The 14,084-nt window shown below is 39.3% G+C and overlaps 1 protein-coding gene across 14 annotated transcripts in view; it reads right to left on the bottom strand.

Annotated features, from left to right (window-relative positions):
- CAB39L (calcium binding protein 39 like) overlaps positions 1-14,084 on the bottom strand; it is a 123,270-nt gene that overhangs the window by 19,973 nt on the left and 89,213 nt on the right. For all 14 annotated transcript variants that reach the window (XM_059377919.1, XM_059377923.1, XM_059377915.1 and 11 more), the window contains 3 exons: positions 10,847-11,015; positions 3,929-3,988; positions 1,440-1,505 (listed from right to left, as the gene is read on the bottom strand). In XM_059377919.1, the coding sequence (XP_059233902.1) occupies positions 1,440-1,505; positions 3,929-3,988; positions 10,847-11,015 (295 nt within the window). The remainder of the gene's footprint in view (positions 1-1,439; positions 1,506-3,928; positions 3,989-10,846; positions 11,016-14,084) is intronic.

Here is a 14,084-nt window from a genome sequence, read left to right as displayed (position 1 = left end):
TGTGGGGCTTGATCTCAAGACCCGCAGATCATGACCTGAGCCGAAACCCAGAGTGGGACGTTCAACCGACTGTGCCACCCAGGCGCTCCCAGGAGGGAAGGCTACTCACTATGTGGCCCTACTTTGCTGGGCTGTCTGGGCTGGGGGACAGTGAACTTCTACAGGCATTTCATAGGTGATAGAATCTCCAATAGCAAATGCCATTTGTTTACACACAAACACCCCATCACCTGTGATCACTTCGTGCCCTTGTACCTTCCTTAATTGTCCTAAAATCACCTGAGAGTTATATATTTATCTTTTTATTTATGTGTTGTTTGTTCCCCTCCAACAGAATGTGAGGTCCATTGGGGTGTGACTTAATTTTGTTCTTGGCTGTCACTGTAATGTTAGGAATAGGAGCACATAAATATTTGTTGACCAAATGGAAAGCCCTATCACTCTCCTCACCACCTCCAATAATTGATCCAACTAAGCTATTTGCAAATAATTGGGAATTGACTTTATTTTCTTTTCCAGCTGGTGATACCATCTTTTAACCTCTTTCCAAAGTCTGTTTCAGTGTAATAATACTAGCATTTTTAAAAAAGCACAGTTTTGGGTCCATGATCGAGTACCCAAATTTATTAAAGATTATTAAAGATTATTCTTTTAACACTAAGTTAATAGTTACTCTAAGAGTGACTATTTTCATATTTCAGAATCTTTGCTAGAAATACAATTTGAAAATGTCATGTTAAATGGTGGAGGTGTTAAAGATGACCTACGGTAAAACACTACCAAGAATGCTCAGAATATGAAATCCAGCAGTGCAAAATGGTAAAAAAAAAAAAAAAAAGAAAGAAAGAAAAAGAAAAAGAAAAAACACCAAAAAACTTTTGAAAAATTTGTTACAAATCTGGGGGTAAGTGCTTCTCAGATGAGGGTAAGCCCCATTACAAAACCTTTACTTCTCCCCTTCTCTGTAAAATAGCCTACAAAGTCTAGTTTACAGAGAAATGTCTAAGAGAAATAGGGTCATTTTTTCCTGTTTCAGATACACCGAAAGAACTACAGGAGAACCTTGCTGATTCTTCCTTGTAAATGGTAATTCAGATCTTAATTTCAAGCTAAGAGTGATTGATTTTCATCTCCAGAAAACACGCCCAAGGAGAGAACTGTGGTTGTATTTAAATTAACTTAAGCTTGATTTTCTTTCGGAGCTGCAATATACTAAATTCTACTTTATCATGTACATATTGTTTATACTCATACTTCCAAAAAGTCTTTGAGTCAGGGCATTTACACTGTTTTGCTACAAAGTACAGTCATAACATGAAGCATATTTTCCAAGTTACAAAAAAAGGGGACACCTTCATTTTTCCTTATGTACTGGTCCACTCAGAGCAATCATTTACCAGTAAGATATCAACTGATAACTTAAAGAAATTTCATATTACCTTTATAGATTGTCTCTTAGTCACGTAATTCTCAGACTGCAGCAATTTCTCATAGTCTTCAAAAATCTAATAAAAAGAAAATAAATATTAGAGCATAAAACTAGCAGTGGTTTCTCTGCATTAGGGTTGCTTTCCCTCTTGCTTCAAAGGCAAATCCCCAACTCGCCAGGCCAGGGCAGCCCAACAGCGGTGCTTTGCATCTGTCTCTGTGCTTAATAACCTAGTGCTGATCACACTGTCCACAGGGAGCTTTCCCCCATTTCGCCATCCTCATTTACACATAAAGATACTGGGGGGTAGGAGGGCCAAGTGATACAACAGATGTACTTGTCCACTTAATTTTAGTTTTGCAAATTAAAAATTGAGAAGAAAAATGGAGTATCTGAGTCTTTTCAATACATTCTATTGAATAAAACATCTTATTAACTCATCTATTAAATGGGTAACAAAATAACACATTTGATGCCATTTTAGAGAAGTTGGTAGCTAGCTGGTAGCTATTAGCACAAGAAAAATTTAGGAGAAAATTAAACACACTTAGGGCTTCACATGATACCCCATGAAGAATCAAACTGCCAAGTTCATAGTGTAGACAGAGGAATAGGGCAACTTTTGCCACCTCCAGCTGGTCTCTCTGGAGGACTTCCACTCTCGACAAAAGCTGGGGGATGCTGGGGTTTGGGCCCTGTTTCCCACTGTGGCTGTCAACCATTGTCCAGGTCCTTCATTTTCACACAGAGTGCCAGACGCTGGGGAAGCTAAGTGTGGACCTCCTACCAGGCAAGGACATGCCTCAGAGACCACGGAGGTAGGAAGAACAAGCCCAACGGAGAACTGAAGGTAGGAGAGTCCAGGGGCAAAGGAGGGTGGAAACCATTCCTGGTCCTCAGAGGGCAGAGTGTGAGATGTGTGTGCACGGGTGTGATGAGGGCAAGAAGTGCCCACAGAGGATGATTACTGACAGGGAATTAAGAATGTGAAAAGTAACAACAAAACCATGTAGCTCACATTAAAGTCGTAATAATTATACTCTTTTATAGGAAGGCCTTACTATTTATTCTGTCAGGATTTTGTGGGACTCAAAATTTATCAAATTTTGTGGTAAGTTTTTAAAAGTTTTAGTTCCAGTATAGTTAATGTACAGTGTTATTTAGTTTCAGGTGTATAATGTAGTGCTTCAACAGTTCCACACATCTCCTGGTGCTCATACTGACCAGTGAGTGCACTCTTTAAGCCCCATCCCCTATTTCCTCCATCCCTCTACCTACCTCCCCTCTGGTAACCGTCAGTGTGTTCTCTAGAGTTAAGAGTCTGTTTCTTGGTTTCTCTCTTCTTTTTCCTTTGCTCGTTTGTTTCTTAAATTCCACGAGTGCAACCATATGTGACCATAAACTTCAATGTGACTAAGGTATGACTGACTCCCCAGGATGCCACTTTCATTATTTTAGAGTCAGATGTCATGTGCTCCCATTTCATAGTTTACTTTTTAAAGAAATATGAAACTCAGAAAGTATGAAATGTCTGAGGGAGCATGAGTTCTCAGAGCTGGTGTTCAGGTCAGTGCAGCAGGCTTAGTGTCTGTGTAGCTACCAAATTACACAAGACGTGACTATAGGTACAAAGACAAAATCGGGTAAATAAGGGATCAAAGAGAATGAGTTTACAATCTTCCTTATTGTTGTGTACTATTTCCTGAAGGCAAAGCATTCCTGCACAAAACGTTTACATCACTCATTCCATAGAAGAGATTAGGAGCTGATGCCGCGGGTCTTGTCATAAACTATCGTAGCTCTTTTATTTTCACTCATTATCAATGGACATCTAATGAGGCTTGAACATTCCATCTAGCTCTACAGTTTCTGATCAGGTTCCTGCCTCTCAGGGAGCTCAAGAACCAGCCAGGAAGGTACAGACACACCATAATACAATGTGGAAAATGGAGGCAGCAGGGCAGGGGAGGGAGTGCTTGTGCAGGAATGTGAATGGGTGGGATTAAGGAAAGCCTTCTAGGCCTTCTAGAAGAGTCGTGTTTTAGCAGAATCTCAAAAGGATGGGTTGGAGTCACCATTTGAGAAGGGAGTTGGAAGACAGAAATATTTTGGCATTTCTACAAGTAAAACTAATTATCAAGCAAGTAAAATGATTTCTTTTAGTGAGGGTGGAGTGCTCTTTTATGGATACCTACTGCCCTTTGAGGGCAATGTGGATGCTCTTAAATCAAGGTCAAAGTAAGCAGGTGCCAGTCATTTTCTGGAGCTCAAGATACAACAGAAACAGGTGTGAAAAATGAGAAAGCCCCGATCTCCTGCCTTTCTCAATTTTCCACAAAGTTTCCTGATGACCAGGTAAAGAGACAAGTTGGGTGCCGGTAGATTATGGTTCATGTCTGTTGTAAATCATAAAGAGGAGCAAGTGTCCACAGATCTAAGGCGGGGGGGTGGCGAGGGGGAAGAAAATGAAGTAAAATGTCAAAAAGGACTTCTACTTACAGTGTCATAATTTTGTTCTAAGAAGTCTGCGACCAACACTTTATGTCTGGTTAGTAAGTCCTAGAAAAAGAACAGTTATGTGAAATATAATTACTATAGCCAATAGATTTTATAAATCTGGCTTTTCTAAGAATGTTATAAGTACATTAATTTGAAACATATAGTTTCTGAAGAATATTTTCTTTACATCCACAAAATTATTTCCATTCTTAGTTTAAGATGTGAAATGCAAGTCTGTTTCATGTCAACAACAACAAAGGGTTTTAATTCATATCATTGTTAAATTTATGATAGGAATAATTTAACTAGTGAAACAAACAGCACCTAAAAGATGGGGTTTAACGTATATTTCTTCAAGCCGTGACTATATTGTGACCACGATCTAATAAATATCCAAATAAAGTCTATGATGAGGGGCGCCTGGGTGGCTCAATGGGTTAAAGCCTCTGCTTTCGGCTCAGGTCATGATCCCAGAGTCCTGGGATCGAGCCCCGCATCGGGCTCTCTGCTCAGCAGGGAGCCTGCTTCCTCCTCTCTCTCTGCCTGCCTCTCTGCCTACTTGTGATCTCTGTCTGTCAAATAAATAAATAAAATCTTAAAAAAAAAAAAAGTCTATGATGAGCTATTCCAAATGTCGTTAATAACTTATTTTAAAAGAATGCCTAATGGCTTAAAACCATATCTCACAAGTTAAAAGATTTTTCAGGAATTTCAACCTTTAGTTTTTTTCTTAACCACGTTTAAAACAGAGGTACCTAGGATCCTGGGAAGCACAGAAATGATGCTTAACTGGGCCATCGCAGGCGCCTCCTGCTCAGGGGTTAATGGACTGTGTGGTGATCTGTGGTGACTAGTCATACAACACACTCATTCAAAGCTAAAGACAAGTAGACTGATCTTAAAGGCATAACTCTCAGAAAACTGAACAAAAGCATAAAGGAACATTTGACTGTCTTCAGCTCACACCTAAATTATATCCTTAATTCACCTTAATGTTGAAAGAAAATAAGCCTCACCTAATCCCTTTTATAAGCTTAGAGGCTAAATACCCTGTCTAGATAGAATGTAGAATTTAATTAAAAACATAACAAGAATTTTTAAGTTTTCCAAAACAAGTTCTTATGCTTTAATACACATTTAATTAAAACTTCCTAAAAGCATATAGAAGATCCCAACATAAATTCACAGAGATCAAGAAGGCAGCAACAAGGGCAAAACTCACCTATTTCTATTTATTTATTTATTTATTTATTTATTTATTTATTTATTTAATCAGAGAGAGAGAGGGCGAGAGAGCGAGCACAGGCAGACAGAGTGGCAGCAGAGGCAGAGGGAGAAGCAGGCTCCCTGCTGAGCAAGGAGCCCGATGCGGGACTCGATCCCAGGACGCTGGGATCATGACCTGAGCCGAAGGCAGCTGCTTAACCAACTGAGCCACCCAGGTGTCCCTCACCTATTTCTATTTAGATATGTAAAATATTTAATGCATTTTTGTGCTATTAATTTTCAAGTTCCAGGACAATGAGACTGGCTATTGATATCATTTTATTACTTATCACCACATGTTGATTGAGCACTGCTTCTATTAGTAGAAACCCGTACTTTTTTTTCCCCCAGTAGAACATTCAGGATTCTTTTGGAACTGGAACTTTAAAATGAGAAAACCCGCTAGGGGAATTCATTCCTGTTCTCTCTGAAGTCAAAATTCAAATTAGTTCCTCTATCATGGGAACCCCCCAAAAGAGCAAGTTAGTTCCACGGCATTCTCTGGGGTCCCTAGTTTTCAGACACCCCCTTCCCTAATGTGCTGAGCAGGATCAGTGATTTTTCTGAGCTGACCCTGGTGAGAAAGGGTTTCCTTCTATGGACTGCAGCAGACCTGGATCCACCTGTTGTAATAGTCAGCAGGCTTGACTGTGGGGACGGTGCCCTGTCACAGCCCCAGGTCTGCACACACAGTGGTGGTGGCAGCAGACGGAGCACTGTGCAGATGAGTGCTGCCCGTCAAGGTGTCCATTCACTAACTGTTAGTGAATGGACACCTTGAGTTAGTTATCTCCTCCAGAGTTAGTTAGTGGAGTTAGTTATCTCCTCCAGAGTAGGAGGAATTGGGAGGAAGTCCTGTTAGTAGCAGCTCCTTCAAATTCCAAAAGAAAAAATTGGAAATAACTTACATATCCAATAATAGAAAAATAAATTATGATGGAGTAGAATTCCTCCAGCATGTGTACATGGTGGGTACAGCCAATAAATGATTCTCTCTCTCTCTGTTACACACCCACCCACCCACACACACACATACTCTCACACTTGTGTGTATATATTCCTAGCTACACCCTCACATTTTTGCATGTAGTAAATGCATGTGCAAAACTGGAGGAATTGACCATATATATACATATACCCATACATATATACACAGAATACCAAGACAAATATAATTGCTGCATCATTATAGATCACGTGACGTGGGGAAAAAAATCAGCTAAAATCCTACCCAAAAAGGAAAAAGCAGAAAGTTGCAAAGAGACATAAAGTTCAGATTTCAAATAATTTAAAGTAATTAATTTAATTTAATTTAAAAGCACACTTTGTACACTTTCATCCCACCTCCTCACAATTCTGTGCATTATGCTAAAAAAAAAAATCTGATATTGCTATGGAGGGATTTCTGCACACCTTGGGAGACACAGGGTGGAGTGACAGAAACACACTCAATGGCAGGAACGTGACCGTAGATGGGCCAAGCAGCAACTGCCGTTCTTGGAGGATTTACTATGTGTCGGGGAACGTGCAGAGCTCTTTATACATGTGATTTCTCATCGTCACAGCTCTGCAAGGGAGGGATTATTTTCTTCATCTCACAGGAGAGGAAAATGAAACCCCAAGGTTAACTCCTTGCTCAAGGACATACAGCCAGTCAGGTGGCAGAGGGAAGTGGAATTCAAACCCCTTCTATCTTGTCATGGAAGGAGGGATGAAAGAAATGCTGATTTTTAGGAATGTTTTCTGGGAAAGGACAATTTGTAGACAATATTGTGACAAAAAATATAAACAATGTTAAATTGTTTATTCATTGTTTATTAATGAGTCAATTGAGCAACAGTCATCTTAGAGCTCAAAACAAAAAAGGCAAGTCTAAAAAAAAAAAAAAAAAAAAAAAAAAAAAAGGCAAGTCTAAGAGGCTGAAAACAAAAGACAAAACCAAAAGAAAATCACACTAAAACCTAGCCAGCCAGACAACCAAATCCCCCTGAAGCCATCTACTTAAAAAGAAACAGTGACTTATGGTCACTGTTGTATTATATTAACCACAGCATTTTGGAAAAATATAAATTGACATTTCCAATATTGTTAGCATGCTGGAAAGCTTTTTTTTTTTTAAAAAGCTTTATTTATTTGGGCGGGGAGAGAGAGAAACAATAATAAGTAGACTCCCTGGGGCACCTGGGTGGCTCAGTGGGTTAAAGCCTCTGCCTTCGGCTGAGGTCATGATCTCAGGGTACTGGGATGGAGCCCCGTGTCAGGCTCTCTGCTCAGCAGAGTGCCTGCTTCCCCGCCCTCCCCTCTGCCTGCCTCTCTGCCTACTTGTAATATCTCTCTCTGTCAAATAAATAAATAAAATCTTAAAAAAAAAAAAAAAAAAAGTAGACTCCCTGCTAAGCAAGAAGCCCAATACAGGGATCTAAGGATCCTGAGGTCATGACCTGAGCTGAAATCAAGAGTTGGATGCTTAACAGACAGAGCCACCCAGGGGACCCCCCAACTTTTTTTTTCTTTTAAGCATACTAGAAAACTTTTTATGGTTATTTAGATTTTCAGAGACTTAAGTTTGACGGAAAATATGCTGAGGTATAGCTTAAAACATCAATTTATTTTTGATATTTAACATAGTGCTGCAAATTAAATTGGGTTGAACATATGAAACATCTCCTTAGCCGTTTAGGCACAGACAGTTCGCTAGAAAGAAACAGAATCATGTTTTGTGTTAAGTGTTAGTCTTCAGATTTGACGCGTCAAGGCCTCTCTTACCGTGTGCGCTAGATAGACTTTGGGGGCTTCATCAGTGGCCACTGTACAACCTCTGCTTTTCTGGGGGAAACTGAGTGGACCGTGGAAACGGAGCAGGCTCTCGAGTTACACAGCACTCTGAGCACACACCCAGGCCTGCAGCCCTTGCTCCCCCTCCCTCTGCCCAACCGGAAGCTCTCCTTAGTGCCATCCCTAGACTTTTCCTCCCTCTCTTTTCTTCCTTCCCCTCACTCTTTGCTGTTCTCTCTAGTTTTCTTCTTCTCTTCTTACATCTTTGTCTTCTAGATCACCTTCTTCCTTCTTCTTTCCCGTGCCCTTTGCCTTCTACCCCAGAGAGATAGGGTCTTCCTCTGCTTGGACTTGTCGGGGAGAATCTAGGGAGCAGACAGGACTGGAGGGAGACATGTGGAAAACGCCAGCAGGCTGGTGACCCCTCTCCCTTCAAACCCAGATTCTAGGTTGGTCCTGTACTTATTTCAGGCTTGGCTGAGGCCTATAGGGACTGATGGCACTCCGGCTCCTCTCCTCTCCTGTCTCAGGCAGTTCAGCCCTGGTTCCAAACTAGCACACACCCCCGCCCCCCATTTATTAAAACAAAAATGCCACAGTAAATTGTCCCCCCCTCCCAAACAGGATTCTCTCTGACAGGAGTTCTTATCAATTCAATTTTCCTCATTTCATGACATTTCAGAGATATCGTGGAAATGTCATGATGGACTGTGTCACAGGCGGAAGGGGCCCAGCCTTGCCTACCCCTTCATGAGGCTATCTTTAGGGTGGGGTCCACTCACCAGGGGTTCCTCTTCTCGGTCACAGCAAGCTCCTCTCACTGCCCTGCTGCAGGCCCCCTCTCCATCCCTTCCCTTTGCTGAGGTCCCCCTACCTCCTGCTTCCCTCCAGTCCCTGTTGTTTCTTGTCTCTGCTCCCTGGTGCTCTCTCACACTTCCTGCCACCATGTGAGCTTATGCATCTTTTAATGGACTCAGGGCACCTTCTTAGAACAGGCTGAGTAAGTCCCTAGTCTCTAGATAATACATAGTTTTCAGTATAACAAACTATAGCTTTCACTTTTCTTGACCTCTGGAGAGCTGTTAAAAGGAACTATTTATCATTCCAGTTATAGGTAAATTTCAAGTCATTCACATAAAGTTGTAAGATTAAAGTATTACTAATACTGGCATATGGCCTGTGTCAGTATTATTAAATTATTTATTTAATATATAAAAAATAAAAGTCATATATGGATTATAATTAGGTAACAGTATTTATATCCTAAAAAAGTAAAAGTAAATTTGGAATGATATAAATGGAGCAAGTATATTGCTGAAATGCTTTTAAAGAAGTGAATCTGAGTATATACATTTAAACAAGTCTTGTCTACTTTGTAATTGACTTTTTTGTCAATAATGCTGTTACATCATCAGCTTAAAATATATTCAAAAATCCGGGGCGCCTGGGTGGCTCAGTGGGTTAAGCCGCTGCCTTCGGCTCAGGTCATGATCTCGGGGTCCTGGGATCGAGTCCCGCATCGGGCTCTCTGCTCAGCAGGGAGCCTGTTTCCTCCTCTCTCTCTCTCTCTGCCTACTTGTGATCTCTCTCTGTCAAATAAATAAATAAATAAATAAATAAATCTTTAAAAAAATATATATATTCAAAAATCCTCTTCTAAAATGGTCTTCAGTCCAATGTGGTAGACAATGAAGAAAATCAGACTCTATTTTAGTCATTTTAAAATTTATTTTTATTATCATTCCCATTATTATTACCAAGACCAAAAACAGTCCTAGCTACCATGACCACCTACTTTATCCAGTTAACCTGAATGTCAAACAACTTTGCACTGTTTCCAGAACTTTTATCTGCCCTCGGAAAGATCTGCTACTACTGGAAAATGAACATGCCATGGACAGTGATACTAGTTTCAAAATATATTAAATAATGGCAGGATCATAAGAATAAGTAAATGATTTTCTAAGACAGAAATCTTTAAGGTGACATCATTCATTGGATGTCTAAGTTCTAGTATTTAGTTTGCAAATTAGGTACATTATTTTCTAATATGTTTCCGAACATCTTTTGAATGGTCAAACTCGGAAACAGAAAGTAAAATGGGGCTGGGGGCTGAGGGAAGGGAGAAATGGAGCACCGGTGTTTAACGGGTACTAGTTGCACAACAGTGTGAATATACTTCACACTACTGAACTGTACACTGATAAATGGTTACCATGGTAGTTTTATGTTATATATATTCTTTTACAACAAATTAAAAAATTTTAATATAAAACTAAGATTAAATTCGTATTTAGTAACAGAATAGATAAGTTCATAAGAACACAAGGGATTATGAAGAAAACACAATTCATTTATGAGTAATTTGCTTCACCGAGTGAGAATTTACAATTACGCTAATAAAGTACGGTGATGTCCTTCAGAGGCAAAGATGTCATTCTCCAGCTCTCTTCACGACACAGTCCCTTCCCCTGCTGGTAAACACTGTTCCTGCTTCCCAGATAACCTTCTGGAGGTATTCAGTGCGGATACAACTTAAGTGGCAGTTTATACCCTTTGTTTTTAACATAAGTGAAAGCATGCTTTGCTGAGAATATTACATGTCCCTTTTTTCACATATATTGCAATTCATTCTGCATGAGTTTGTGACAAGTATTTTGAGTTGTTTTTTCTACAGTGTGATAGACTGGCCTAATAGAATGCATGACTGATGCTTTACATTTTATATCATAAATCACAGTTGGTTATGCTCAGGCCTAAGGAATAGCCTTTCCTGCTTCTTTAAAATTAAACTGCCTCCTCAGAGGCCAACTGACTTTAACTAAATGCTGAAACTAAATGACCTAGCTGATTCAGAAAAAAAAAAAAAAAAATTACCTTAAAAGTAGCAAAGGCATCAGAAGCAATATCGAATGTTGACAACTCCACATACTTAAAGAAGTCTCGGAACTGATTAGAAAAGAGGATGATTTTGGCAAGTGGTTCGTGTCGAATACATTCTCTCAGCATAATCCCACAGCGTAAGGCGATCTGTGGGGCTTCATATCTAAAGCATAAACAAGACAGAAATGCAGAACACTGTTATCCTATTAACAAAATAATATTAATGGTACCAAAAGAACCATTTCAATACTGCTGTTAAAGGAAACATAGATATACCATTTGTCACAGTTCATTCAAACATCATTCATTCAATACCCCCGAATATCTCTGATGTGCCTGGCACTATTCCAAATGCTGGGGATATAATAGTAAGCACAACACGCTACTGCCTTCCTAAAGTTCGTATTTTTTAGTGGGAATACTATTTAGTGGGGTAAGAGACAGATTATAAACAATGAAAAGAAATTTCATATTCTGAGAAGTGCTATGAAACTGAAGACATTAAAATATTTATAATACAGAGTGTAACTACTTAATTTTCTTTCATTTAGATTGAGTGGTCAGGTAAGGAGCAAAGCGTTCCAGGCAAAGGGAACTAACCACAAAGGCTCCACGGCAAGAGCCAGCTTGGTGAGTTAGCGAAGACTAAGGCCAGTGTGGCTGGAATGTAGGGGAAGAACAGTGGACGGTATGAAATGAAGCAAGAGTGGAGAAGGACAGGGGCCAGATCACATACCGCTCCCTAGGCTAAACTAAGGAGTTTGGTTTTAAAGTGATAGGAAGACTTTGGAGAGTTTAAAAAATTAACATGGCTTGACATATGCTCTCAAAAGATCACTCTGGGCATCTATGGAGAATCTATTATAAAACATGGGGAAAAAATGGGGACACCCTGGTGGCTCAGTTGATTAAGCATCTGACTTGATTTGGGCTCAGATCTCAGGGTCATGAGATTGAGCCCTACATGGGGCTCCATGCTGGGCGTGAGCCTGCTTAAGAGTCTCTCTTTCTCCGTCTACCTCTGCCCCTCCCACCTCCTCATGCACTGGCTCTTTAAAAAAAAAAAAAAAAAAAAAGAAGGAAAAATGAGCTGGCAAGTTAGAGTGGGAGCAGGGGAACTGGGTAGGAGGAGGAGCAGCAGCCCAGCTAGAGATGAGGGTGGCCTGGACTGATATGGTAGTAGTACATGACAGGACTGTGGGCAGATCCGGCATATTGCTTGGAGGAACGATGTAGCTGGGGTAGGGTGGGGAACAAATCTGGGGTGAGGGAAATTGAAGACTCAAGAACGATTCCCATATTTTAGGCCTGAATAATTAGGCAGATGGTGGTACCAATTTTTAAAATGAATAAAACTAGCAGATGAGCAGATCAGTGAAGAAGTTGTTTGTTTCTGACCATGTTAACTCTGAGATGCCTGATATCTAAGTAGGACTGTCTCCTTGGCAGTAGAATATATCTATCCAGGGTTCAGGAAGAAGATAAGGATAGATATTACATGCACATATATGCAGTTGGTATGTAATAGATGACCAGTAATAAATAGCTGTGTATTGAATGACCCCCTGAAATCATGAATTACAGCTTGCAGCAAAAATTGCACTAGAAAAACACAATGTTTATTGTAGGAAACAATTCAGGACTAGCACGTTAGATCTGTTCCCTTCCTAATTTAATAACAATACTCCAAGTGTCAAATTCAACATTGAAATAAATCTAGTTTGAGTTACATTTCAATGTATGATTAGGTTTCAAGAAAATGAACAAAACTTAGCTCAAGTAAAACAAGTTCAATAATAAAATGATGCAGTTGTCCATTGTGTGGTAAATAGTAGAATAGAACAAAAGAAGGTATGATGGTAAAACACTGGGAAGTGCGTATAGGATAAAAAAATACTTATTTCATTTCATTTCAATTAAATACAATATTAATTTTTATGGTTCTAATACAAAGCCCACTGGGAAAAAAAACTCAATTATTTCAATTCTTGAAAAAGCGCTTTCCTATAATGTTGGGGATAGAAAAAAAATGATATCCATGAAGTGCCTATATAATCTTTCAGATTTACCATGACTTTTCCAGGTTAGAAAAATTACAGCCAAAAAATGTTTAAAAGCAAAAATGACCACTGAACAGATGAGAATTGAAATGAACAAATAAGAAGAATGAATAGATGAAAATCAAAACAAAACCACCCTCACACAAAACTTCGAGATATAACTCACCAAATATAAGTGGTAACATTCTGTTGAGCAATAAAAAATAATGCAGTATTCTTTAAAAGACAACATCTACATGACTTTTTTGATTTAAGAATAAAATCTGTCTCCTACAACCTAGGAAACTGGCTACTTTGCAAAGTCAAATCCACAAATACAGTAGTGGAAATCTTAAACAAGTATATTTGAGAGGATTCACTAAACTAGGGAGTATTTATCATTTTTGTTCTGTTTTATGCTGAATACTATCTATAACTCCTTTGCGTATTCCCTGAATAACTGATATTAACATTAAATGTTAATATATTCAGATAGGTATGATTATTTGCAGAATATTTAAAAATACCCATTTATAGTGTTAATAATTTCTCTTACCAGAAGAACCTGAAAATCAGCCTGCTGGTACACATGAAGAGTTATAGATGGAAAAATATTAAAATGTTATAAAGAGGGGTGTATTTTCTGAATTGTGAAGGAGAAAAGCATTGCTGTTTATTGGTAGAGTACTTTAGAGAATATGAAATAAAGACTGTTGACAAAAAGAAAGAACCCAAGACCATTAAAATCTAGACTTATTAGTGAGATATTTATGGACTCTTGTAATTTGACCCTAAATTTTTTTTTTAAAGATTTTATTTATTTATTTGACAGAGAGAAATCACAAGTAGATAAAGAAGCAGGCAGAGAGAGAGAGAGGGAAGCAGGCTCCCTGCCGAGCAGAGAGCCCGATGCGGGACTCGATCCCAGGACCCTGAGATCATGACCTGAGCCAAAGGCAGCGGCTTAACCCACTGAGCCACCCAGGCACCCCTGACCCTAAATTTTTAATTTCATTTCTCATCCCATTCCATACATCTTTGGGGTATGCCATTCTCTCAGCCTAGAATGTCCTTTCCTTACACCTCTACCTCTGAAATTCTCTCTCATCTTTCAAGGCTTCATTGCTGGGGATAGGTTTTACTTGTTACCATCTTGCTCTCTTGTTACCTTCTCCTTTCCTCCTCTGCTCCCA

The sequence above is a fragment of the Mustela nigripes genome, chromosome 15, assembly GCF_022355385.1.
Source record: "Mustela nigripes isolate SB6536 chromosome 15, MUSNIG.SB6536, whole genome shotgun sequence".
Classification (NCBI taxonomy): Eukaryota; Metazoa; Chordata; class Mammalia; order Carnivora; family Mustelidae; genus Mustela; species Mustela nigripes.
Note: the sequence above shows the minus strand (reverse complement) of the source record. Positions and strands in the feature narration are given on the sequence as shown.